Source organism: Odocoileus virginianus, chromosome 15 (assembly GCF_023699985.2).
Source record: "Odocoileus virginianus isolate 20LAN1187 ecotype Illinois chromosome 15, Ovbor_1.2, whole genome shotgun sequence".
Classification (NCBI taxonomy): domain Eukaryota; kingdom Metazoa; phylum Chordata; class Mammalia; order Artiodactyla; family Cervidae; genus Odocoileus; species Odocoileus virginianus.
Genome location: NC_069688.1, coordinates 54,917,777 through 54,929,949, shown reverse-complemented (window position 1 = coordinate 54,929,949; position 12,173 = coordinate 54,917,777). Strand labels below are relative to the sequence as shown.

Genomic DNA, 12,173 nt, shown 5'->3' with positions numbered 1-12,173 from the left:
GATACTATAAATTTACTGTACATTTATTTCTATGTATCACTAGACACAAGATCAGACAAATTAGCTCTTGTGATTAATAATCTTTGAAGAAATTTTTCACACTGGTTTTTTTTCTCTTTTTTTCCCCATTTATTTTTATTAGTTGGAGGCTAATTACTTTACATTATTGCAGTGGTTTTAGTCATACATTGAAATGAATCAGCCATGGATTTACATGTATTCCCCATCCCGGTCCCCCCTCCCACCTCCCTCTCCACCCGATCCCTCTGGGTCTTCCCAGTGCGCCAGGCCCGAGCACTTGTCTCATGCACCCAACCTGGGCTGGTGATCTGTTTCACCCTAGATAATATACATATTTCAATGCTGTTCTCTTGAAACATCCCACCCTCGCCTTCTCCCAGAGTCCACAAGTCTGTTCTATACATCTGAGTCTCTTTTTCTGTTTTGCATATAGGGTTATCGTTACCATCTTTCTAAATTCCATATATATGTGTTAGTATACTGTAATGGTCTGTATCTTTCTGGCTTACTTCGCTCTGTATAATGGGCTCCAGTTTCATCCATCTCATTAGAACTGATTCAAATGAATTCTTTTTAATGGCTGAGTAATATTCCATGGTGTATATGTACCACAGCTTCCTCATCCATTCGTCTGCTGATGGGCATCTAGGTTGCTTCCATGTCCTGGCTATTATAAACAGTGCTGCGATGAACATTGGGGTGCACGTGCCTCTTTCAGATCTGGTTTCCTTGATGTGTATGCCCAGAAGTGGGATTGCTGCACTGGGCTGGTGCACTGGGATGACCCAGCGGGATGGGACGGGGAGGGAGGTGGGAGGGGGGGTTCAGGATGGGGGACACGTGTACACCCGTGGCTGATTCATGTCAGTGTACGGCAAAACCACTACAATATTGTAAAGTAATTAGCCTCCAAATAAAATAAATAAATTATATTAAAAATTATCATTAATATTTATAAACGAAACTTCAAACAACTCTATCCTCCTCCACCCTGCACTTCTGCTATTTAATGAAGGGTATTTGTAGCAGTTAGGGTATAGTCACTATGGACCTAAAAAAATAAACTAAGGTTTTACAGCTTTTCAAAATCTATTTTGTTTGTAAGTAGAAGAGTTTCTATATTAGTTGCTATCACTTTTATTCAATATTTATTTCTAAACATTTGTTAAATGTAATCCTTATGATAAAGGTACAATCTATTGTGGTAGACAAACAGATAAATTACTATGATATAGACTCCTACAGAAAACTTCAAACTGGAAGGAGTACTTACCTAAATGAGATTGTAGGCAAACATTTGTGAGGGGAAAAGAATATCAGGGAAGGCTTCCCAAAAGAAGTACCACCTGATCTAAGTAAATCTTTAAGGAAACAAGAATCAGTGGAACAAAGGGAGAAACAGTTTTCCAGGCAAAGTGAGAAACATGCACAAAAGGAATGCAAACAAGAACTGGGAAGCTTCAAGAAGTTACAAGCATAGTTCACAAAGGCTGGAGGGCAAAATGTGGGAGAAAAGTAGGGCAGAGTAGCTTGTTGTTGTTCAATCACTAAGTTGTGTCCAACTCTGTCTGTCCGAGCAGGCTTCCGGGTCCTTCACTGTCTCCTGAAGTTTGCTCAACCTCATGTCCGTTAAGTCCGTGATACTATCCAACCATCTCATCCTCTGTCATCCCCTTCTTCTCCTGCCTCCCATCTTTCCCAGCACTGGGGTCTTTTCCAGTGAGTCAGCTCTTCGAATCACGTGGCCAATGTGCTGCAGCTTCAGCATTAGTCCTTCCAGTGAATATTCAGGGTTGATTTCCTTTAGGATCGACTGGTTTGATCTTGCTGTACAGGGGACTCTCAAGAGTCTTCTCTAGCACCACAATGAGAAACCACCAATTTTTCAACCCTTACTCTACTTTATATATCACGGTCCAACTCTCACATCTGTACATGACTACTGGAAAAACCGTAGCTTTGACGAGATGGACTTCTGTCAGCAAAGTGATGTCTCTGCTATTTAATACACTAAGCTTGTCATGGTTTCTCTTCCAAGGAGCAAGTCTCTTCTAATTATGTGGCTGCAGTCACCATCTTCATTGATTCTGGAGCCCAGAATATCTGTCAGTTTCCAGTTTTTCCCCATCTATTTGCCATGAAGTGATAAGACCAGATGCCATGATCTTAGTTTTTTGAATGTTTAGTTTTAAGTCAGTTTTTTCACTCTCCTCTTTCACCTTCATCAAGAGGCTCTTTAGCGCCTCTTCACTTTCTGCCATTAGAGTGGTATCATCTGCATATCTGAGGTTGTTGATCTTTCTCCCGGCAATCTTGATACCAGCTTGGGATTCATCCACCCCACCATTTAGAATGATGTATAAGGTTAATAATGTTCCCTGGTGGCTCAGATGGTAAATAATCTGCCTGCAATGCAGGATACCCGGGTCTGATCTCTGAGTTGGGAAGATCCCCTAGAGAAGGAAATGGCAACTCACTCCAGAAATCTTGCGTAGGAAATCAAAAGGACAGAGAAGCCTGGTGAACTACAGTCCATGAGGTCACAGAGAGTCGGACACGACTGAATAACCAGCAATTTCACTTTTATAAATTAAACAAGCAGGGTGACAAAACACAGCCTTGATGTACTCCTTTCCCAATTCTGAACCAGTCTGCTCTTCCATGTCCAGTTCTAACTGCTGCTTCTTGACCTGCATACAGGTTTCTCAGGAGACAGGTAAGATGGTCTGGTACTCCCATCTCTTTCAGAATTTTCCAGTTTGTTGTGATCCACACAGTCAAAGGCTTCAGCATAGTCAATGAAGCAGAAGTAGATTTTTTTTTAATCCTCTTGCTTTTTCTATGATCCAATGGATGTTGGCAACATGATCTCTGGTTCCTACACCTTTTCTAAATTCAGCCTGTACATCTGGAAGTTCTCAGTTCATGTACTTCTGAATATGAGCTTGAAGGATTTTGAGCATTACCTTGCTAGCATGTGAAATGAGCATAACTGATGATAGTTTGAACATTCTTTGGCATTGTCTTTCTTTGGGTTGGAATGAAAACTGACCTTTTCCAGTCCTATGTCCATGGCTGAGTTTTCCAAATCTGCTGGCATACAGAATGCAGCACTTTAACAGAGTCATCTTTTAGGATTTGAAATAGCTCAGCCGGAAATCCATCACCTTCACTAGCTTTGCTTGTAGTGACACTTCCTAAGGCACACTTGACTTCACACTCCAGGATGTCTGGCTCTAGGTAAGTGACATCACTGTGGTTATCTGGGTCATTAAGATCTTTTTTGTATAGTTCTGTGTATTCTTGCCACCTCTTCTTAATCTCTTCTGTCTCTGTTAGGTCCTTTCCATTTCAGTCCTTTATTGTGCCCATTTTTGCATGAAATGTTCCGTTGGTAACTCCAATTTTCTTGAAGAGATCTCTAGTTTTTCCCATTCTATTGTTTTCCTCTATTTCTTTGCATTGTTCACTTAAAGCTTTCTTATCTCTCCTTGCTATTCTCTGGAAGTCTGCATTCAGTTGGCTATATCTTTCCCTTTCTCCTTTGCCTTGTACTTTTCTAAGGTTTTCATCCACTGCTGGGAAGTCAACTCCAAAAAATCTGTACCTCCATTAAGACTTCTCTCCTGAGCCCCAGACCACTACATACAACTGCCAGCTGGTCATTTCCATTTGAATGAACCTCTGGCAACAAAAGCTCAACAAGTCCAAAACTAAACTATCCTGTATCAGTGATTGATTCTTTCTCATTCTCTCCCACCTAAATAATTTCTTCATTTAAACATCAAGTTCTATCAATTAAACCTCCAAACAGCTCTCAAATCTATGTATCATGTTGGTGCAGTTTTTGCACTGTTGAAATCTGCTGCTTGATTTTGGAATACCTTCTTAATAATGTGGGTATGTTATCATTTTAATGTGCATTTCTGGCTTTTTTTTTTTGCTAATCACTTATTACTTGCTGTTTACTTTGTATTATTTTAGACTATGGAAATGATGTTAGACAAAATGCAAATTCAAGCAATTTTTTTACGAGTTCAAAATGGGTCGTAAAGCAGTGGGGACAAATTGCAACATCAACAACACATTTGGCCCAGGAACTGCTATGAATGTACAGTACAGTGATGGTTCAATAAGTTGCGCAAAGGAGACAAGAGCCTTGAAGATGAGAGCAAAGGAGACAAGAGCCTTGAAGATGAGAATAGTGGCTGGCCACTGGAAATTGACAATGACAACTGAGACCCATCATCAAAGCTGATCCTCTTACAACTACACGAGAATCTGCTAAAGATCTCAACATCCATCATTCTACGGCTGTTCAGCATTTGAAGCAGACTGGAAAGGTGAAAAAGCTCTATAAGCGGATGCCTCATGAGCTGACCAAAAATTGAAAAAATCGTCATTCTGAAGTGCCATCTTCTCTTACTGTACACAACAACAAGGAAAAATTTCTTGATCAGATTGTGATGTGCGATGAAAAGTGGATTGTATATGATAAGCAGCAATGGCCAACTTGGTGGTTGGACTGAGATGCTCCAAAGCACTTCCCAAAGCCAACTCTGCACCAAAAAAAAAGGTCATGGTCACTGTCTGGTGGTCTGCTACCTGTCTGATCCATTACAGCTTTCTGAATCCTAATGAAACCATTACATCTGAGAAGTATGCTCAGCAAATGAATGAGATGCACTGAAAAACTGCCAATGCCTGCAGTCAGTATTGGTCAACAGAAAGGGCCCCAATTCTTCTCCACGACAACACCTGACTGCACTTTGCACAACCGACACTTCAGAAGTTGAATAACGTTTTGCCTCATCTGCCATATTCACCTGACCTCTCACCAACCAACTACCAGGAATCCTGACAATTTTCTGCAAGGAAAAAGCTTCCATGACCAGTAGGACCCAGAAAATGCTTTCCAAGAGTTCACAGAATCCCAAAGCATGGATTTTTTATGCTACAGGAACAAACGAAACTTAATTCTCATTGGCAAAAAAGTTGTTGATTTTAATGGTTCCTATTTTGATTAATAAAGATTTGAGCCTAGTTATTAATAATAATTTAAAATTCATGGTCCAAAACCACAACTGTATTTGCACCAACCTAACATTTCCCTTCTTTTCAGTGGTCACTTCTCTAGTTCTAGACACTAGGCCAAATTCCTTGGTCTTACAGACAAGTATTATCACTCCAAACGTATAGCCTCAACATGCCCTGGTTTTCCTCATCTTTAGGCCCTCACTCATGCCACTGTCTCTGCTTAGAACTCTCCCAACTCCATTCAGATGTCAACCTTCTCTTAAAAGCCAAGTCAGGAGACGTTCTTGGACTCTGTGGGAGAAGGCGAGGGTGGGATGTTTCGAGAGAACAGCATTGAAACATGTATATTATCTAGGGTGAAACAGATCACCAGCCCAGGTTGGTTGCATGAGACAAGTGCTCGAGCCTGGTACACTGGGAAGACCCAGAGGGATCAGGTAGAGAGGGAAGTGGGAGGGGGGATTGGGATGGGGAATACATGTAAATCCATGGCTGATTCATGTCAATGTATGACAAAAACCACTACAATATTGTAAAGTAATTAGCCTCCAACTAATAAAAACAAGTGAAAAAAAAAAAAAAGCCAAGTCAGATCAAGACTAGATGAGTGCTTATCAAACTAAGTTCGAATTGTATTTTCTTGAAGAAATATTATACTTTTATCCATCCAATAAGCACTGTATAGCAGATCATATCTTAAAATGTCTTTAATTGGAGAATAACTGTTTTACAATGTTATGTTGGCTTCTGCCGTACGATGTGAATCAGCTACAAGTATACATATATCCCCTCCCTCTTGAACCCCATGACCCCATCCCACCCCTCTAGGTTGTCACAGAGCACCAGGCTGAGCTCCCTGTGTTACAAAGCAACTTCCCACTAGCTAGTGAGAAGCTGTTTCACATATGATAATGTATATGTTTCAACGCTACTCTCTCAATTCATCTTCCTCCACTATGTCCACAAGTCTGTTCTCTATATCTGTATCTCTATTCCTACCTTACAAATAAGTTCATCAGCAGCATTTTTCTAGATGCCATATATATGCATTAAAATACGATACTTGTTTTTCTCTTTCTGGCCTACAATGTTGGCCACATCCTCTGTTTAACAGGCTCTAAGATCATCCACCTCAGTTCAACTGACTCAAATTCGTTCCTTTTAATGGCTGAGTAACATTCCATTGTATATATGTACCACAACTTCCTTGTCCATTCATCTTCAAAGGACATCTAGGTTGCTTCCACATCCTGGCTGTTGTAAATAGTGCTGCAATGAACCAATTGCTTCTTTTAACTCTCCTGTTACAGTGGATTTCAAAAAGACAAGAACCAAGTCTTAGTTTACTATTACATTCACAGTGCTTAGTATATTCATTTAATGAAAGAAAGACTTTTAACAGGTGCTTAGTAAGAGTGGACTGAATTGTGTTTTTAAAGCTAAAAATATTACAGTGAAGTAGCAGGCACTTAAAATATCCAGAAGAGTACATATACCTAGGAAGACAGGTTGACAGTGCGAAATCACAGAAGGTTTATGACTAGAGAGGTAACAGGAAACTGAAGAATAGACTCCACAGCTCAGCCACATTTATCTAAGGAAGAAGTCATTGTGTGTTTAAGTCTTTCTATGACTAACAATGGCCCACCAGTTCTGTAGTTCCACCAGTTCTCTATAACTAGAATTCTCATTTTTAGCTACTCTTACATGATGCGTTGCAATCCTGGCAATTCTTTTTTTTTTTTAGTATTTACTTATTTATTTTGGCTGTGCTGAGTCTTGCTGTAGCTCTCGGGACCTCTCGCCGCAGTGCACAGCCTCTTGAGTCATGGCACAAGGACTCCAGAGCACACAGGCTCAGCAGTCTCAGCACACAGGCTTAGTTGCACCGAGGCATGTGGGGTCTTAGTTACTAAGCTAGAGAACAATAGCTCATCCCCTGCATTGCAAGGTGGATTCTTAACCACTGGAATAACAGGGAAGTTCCCATCCTTTCAATTCTATAACCAGAATTGACAGTCTACCTATTCCTTCCTTCTTAGTCCCAGTGGGACATAGCATTGCACAGCTTTAGAGTCGAAATATGCATTGGCGTGTCTTAATTCAGCTATGCCACATTAGGAAAGTCACCTAATTTTCCTAAGTCTCACACTCAGTTTCCTTATCTATCAAATGGGGATAACTATCTTTTAAAATGATGGGTGGATTAGAGATAATGTATTTAAATCATCAAAGGACTACGTCTTGCACAAAATAAACATTCAATAAATGCTAACAATGATTGCTGCTGCTGCTGCTTCAGTCATGTCTGACTCTGTGGAACCCCACAGTTGGCAGCCCACCAGGCTCCTCCGTCCCTGGGATTCTCCAAGCAAGAACACTGGAGTGGGTTGCCACTTCCTTCTCCAATGCATGAAAGTGAAAAGTGAATGCGAAGTTGCTTAGTCGTGTCCGACTCTTCGAAATCCCATGGACTGTAGCCTACCAGGTTCCTCCGTCCACGGGATTTTCTTGGCAAGAGCACTGGAGTAGGCTGCCACTGCCTTCTCCCTAACAATGATTACTACCCATCTATTATCTCAAGTTTTCATTATGTCTCACCTTTTCTTCTTGATTTGCCATCTGATTATTCTGAACCATTTTAGGCATTATTGATGTACCAATGTACTGATGTACTTGTTGTTGCTTAGTCATGAAGTTGTGTCCAACTCTTTTGTGATCCCGTGGATGGAGGAGCCTGGTGCACTCCAGTCCATTGGATTTTACCAGCAAGAATACTGGAGTGGTTTGCCATTTCCTTCTCCAGGGGATCTTTCCAGTAGAACCCAAGTCTCCTGCACTGCAGGTGGATTCTTTGCCACAGAGCCACCTGGGAAGTCCACTAGTGTACAAATCTACCTTAATTTTACTAATCACATCATTTTCCTGCTCAAAAACTACTTGTTTCTTACAAAATAAAGCCCATGCCCTTTTGCTGACCATTTAAGGAGCTCCCTGATCTGGCTTCAAACTGTCCATCAGGGGCCACTTCAAACTGCTACTTCCGCATACCCTTCCAAAGGGATGACTACTCCAGGATACCCTTCCTTCCCATCTACAACTGTGCAGCATAGCCTCTCCCACCAAAGATCAAGTTCAAATGCCACGTGCCTTGATGAAGTCTTCCCTGACACTCTCAAATGGAAAGTGATCTGTCCCTCCCCTGAAATCACACAGCCTTTATTTGTACCATCAAAAGGAGCTAAATAAATACTGCCCAGAGTCCTAATATATCAGACACTGATGGGTATTTTGGAAATAAAGGAAAGAAATCTCAAGGCATTTCCACTCTGTCTCTTCAGGCGCTCGTCATTATTTAACTTGAGTCATAATTTTGTGGATCTCATCTCCAATGCTAGTTATAAACTCCTTGAGGACAAACATCCCTCCCTCAAAACCCCTACTCCTCCTTCAAGACTCAGTTCAAATGTGATCTCTACTAAGTCTTCCCCAATCATTGCCAAAAGGTATTTATTACCTTCTGGTAGTCCTATCCTCTCCGTGGTCCTCAATGCTTGCTTAAGAATGAATGAAAACTAGATTTCTAAATAAGTGAATGAACGCTAATGTTCCTAAACTAGAATACTACTAAACTAATTCATCATACTCTTTTCTTTCATTTTTAACTGTTCTTTATTTCTATATTCATGATAGGTTTTTTCTTATCCAACTACTGCCTCTACTATGAGTTTTCTAAAGCATAACTGAAACTATATTCAGAGACGTATGGTCTTTGAACAAACAGAGCTATTTGACCCACATGAAATGAAAGACCACAAATCAATTCACTGTTAGTATGATATGCTAACAGGCTTTCCGGGTGGCACTAGTAGTAAAGAGCCCACCTGCCAATGCAAGAGACATAAAATATACAGTTTCCACTCCTGGGTCAGAAAATCCCCTGGAGGAGGGCATGGCAACCCACTCTGGTACTCTTGCCTGGAGAGTTTCATGGACAGAGAAGCCTGACAGGCTACAGTCTACGGGGTCACAAAGGGTCCGACCGGACTGAAGCAACTTAGCACACACACAGCACATGATATACTACAGTTTCCAAATATTTTCTTTTTTAGATCTATAAGTTATTCATTAAAATAAGACCAAGGTTGTCAAAGTTTTTATTTTATCAAGTTCCAAAGTACATCTGCTACTCACTACCATCTCTATCTGAAGAAAGAAAAGTTTTCCCTCAAGGCACAAACGACTGAGCATGTGTGTGTGCTAAGTCGCTTCAGTAGAGTCCGACTCTTTGTGACCCTATGGACTGTAGCCAGCCAGGCTCCTCTGTCCATGGGATTCTGCAAGCAAGAATAGTGCTGGAATGGGATGCCATGCCCTCCTCCAGGGGGTCTGCCCAACCCAGGAATAGAACATGTGACTCATGTCTCCTGCATTGGCAGGCGTGTTCTTTATCACTAGGCCACTCGGGAACTCCACAAACGACTCTATGTATAGAATAAATAAGCTTAAGGGCTTCCCAGGTGGCCGCAGTGGTAAAGAATCCGACTGCCAATACAGGAGACGCAGCTGGTGCAGGTTTGACCCGAGTCGGAAAGATCCCCGGAGGAGGAAATGGCAATCCACTCCAGTATTCTTGCCAGTAAAATCCCACGGACAGAGAAGCTTGGCGGTCTACATAGTCCACGGGGTCGCAGAGTCAGACACAGCGAAGTGCACACAAGGATATATTGTACAGCCCTGGGAATACAGCCAATACTTTACAATATCTCTAAATGCAATATAATCTATAAAAAGTGTAAAGCACTATGTTGTACTCTTGAAACTAATAATGTAAATCAACTATACCTCAATTTTTTTAAAAAAAAGTTCTCTAAATTAAGTCTACACTGAAAGAGAAATGTGAGCTCTGGGGTTTCTTTTAAGTTTCTCTACGGACTTCATTACTGCTCGTTGTTGGCCGGTTTTCGGGAAACTTTGGTTAACTAGTTATTTAATTTGTATATGGCAGAGCCAGTCATACATTCAAGGGCACTCAAGTTAATACAGAACGATTATAACAGCCCACTCTCACCCCTCCAGACGACAACACAATTGTTCTCTACAGTCTGACTACAAATCTCTCCTCTTCACAAGTATTCTCCATGCAAAGGACGTTCGGTGTGAGTACTTCTTGTCCTTATGTGTGAAATCTAAGAGATAAGTACTTATTAAAGTTTCAGAGCAAACTGGAGAACGCTGCAGTCTTCAACCGAATGAGTGTCACACCTGGGTGGCATGACTCCCGTTAGAAAAAGGACCTAGGAGCAGGAATTTAGAAACCAGAAAACCAACGTGACCCGCTGAGTCACCGACACTGCTGTCAAACACAAGCTGTCCAAGACCCCTTTCAAAACACCACTTGCAGTAAACGTGATACTCAGAATCCTTTTCAAGGCCCAAAGAGGAGCCGAGGGGACTGGTGGGGGCGGGGGTGGGAGCAAAGCCAAGTAGAGCAGCCAACTCAACCAAAGACGACGCGGGGCCTCAAGTAATTCAGGGAAATGAGGAGGGGGTGCGGGAGCTCCCGCCAACCTCCCCAGAAGCGGCGCCCACACCCAGGCTGAGAGGACAGTGTGTGATGAATTAAAGCGGCAATCGGCACAAGGAAAAGTCAAGGCACGCCTAACGACTTTTTTTTTTCTTTAGGGTCCCCACGTCGAAAAACAGGGTCGGAATCACGTCGCGAAGACGTACCTCGGCGCTCGGGTGCTTGAAAGTGTCTAAAAATAGCAGCTCCATCGCCGAGTCCACCGCCATGTTTGCCGCGGGCGGGGGAAGGGGGAGGACTTCCGGGGCAGCCCTCCAACCTCGGCGACAGCGGCTGAGGAGAGGGAGAAACGACGGTACTTCCCGTGACCAGAGCGCTGGCGACGGAAGCCTGGACCTATCGCTACGCGTCGCGCTGCCGGAAGTCGCCCGCCCAGCCTTCTCGAGGGCGGCGGAGAGCGCTCTCCCAGCGCCGAGAGATGTAGGGGGGACGGGTGGGCGGGGAGAGGACTACGGAGTCTCCAGTGGTCCAAACCGCGTCCTCCTACCGCGTTTTAGAGCCACGACGACCTCCGGGTGGCCGAGTGCCGAGCGGGTTTAGCAGAGGCGGAGGAGGGTTAGGGAGCCCTGCCAAGTCAGGATACCCGGCCCCGGTGAACCTGCCAGCAAGTAACTTTTCCAGGGCTGGCAGGAACAAAGTGCAGTCAGCGCGGGTGAAAAGTAAGAGGTTTTTCTTTTTAAAGATGAAACTCTCAAAACGAAGAGGTTATTTTTTTGTTTTTGTTTTCTCATCTGGAAAAATGTCCCTTGTCAATCATAATACCTAATCCACAGGCTTACTGTGAATTTTTTTTAATAAATTTCAAAAAATGGTAAAACGTGAAATGCCATGAGCAGTTACCATGTAGAGTGAAAAGGAAGCCTCCCTGCCTCCCTGTTGATGAACACTGCGGCAGCTGGACCTCTTTAGTAGTGTACCGTGGCGCAAGTGCAGAGGAGAGCAATTAGGAATTCTCTAGTAAAATCATTCGTGCCACCCCACTTCTAGCTTCCCAGCTGGCTCCGTGGTAAAGAATCCACCTGTCAATGGAAGAAACGCCGGAGACTCCGGTTGGACCCCTGGATCAGGAAGATCCTCTGGAGCAGGAAATGGCAACCCACTCCAGTATTCTTGCCTGGAAAATTCTATGAACAGAGGAACTTGATGGGCTGCAGTTCATCCGTGGCAAAGAGTCCGAAGCGACTGAGCATGCATACCCACACACCCCACTTTTACGAAACTTCTTGCACATGTGCCCAGAGAAATACCTACAGATACAGGAGTATTCATGGCAACACTTCATAGTTTTAAAAAACTGTAAACTTAATTGTCATTAATATGAAATAATCAAAAAGAAAAAAAAAACTCAAAAAAATCAGTAAACTCTGGTATATTTATGCAATGCAAAATATAAAGCAGGTAGAAAGAATGCTGTATATAATGCTAAATGCAGTTCTATATGTACTAACATGGATAATCTAAAAAATGGTTAAGCAAATACCCATTCAAATGTCGAAAAGTGTACAGCATTTAAATAGTTTTAAACATA

The 12,173-nt window shown here is 42.5% G+C and overlaps 1 protein-coding gene across 3 annotated transcripts in view; it reads right to left on the bottom strand.

Moving 5' to 3' along the window:
• VIRMA (vir like m6A methyltransferase associated) overlaps nucleotides 1-11,004 on the bottom strand; it is a 60,657-nt gene extending 49,653 nt beyond the window's left edge. For 2 of the 3 annotated variants that reach the window (XM_020873134.2, XM_070477386.1), the window contains exon 1: nucleotides 10,792-11,004. In XM_020873134.2, the coding sequence (XP_020728793.2) occupies nucleotides 10,792-10,854 (63 nt within the window). In that variant the 5' untranslated portion in view covers nucleotides 10,855-11,004. The remainder of the gene's footprint in view (nucleotides 1-10,791) is intronic. The other variant, XM_020873133.2, reaches the window with a different exon arrangement.
• Between the last annotated feature and the right edge of the window lie 1,169 nt (nucleotides 11,005-12,173).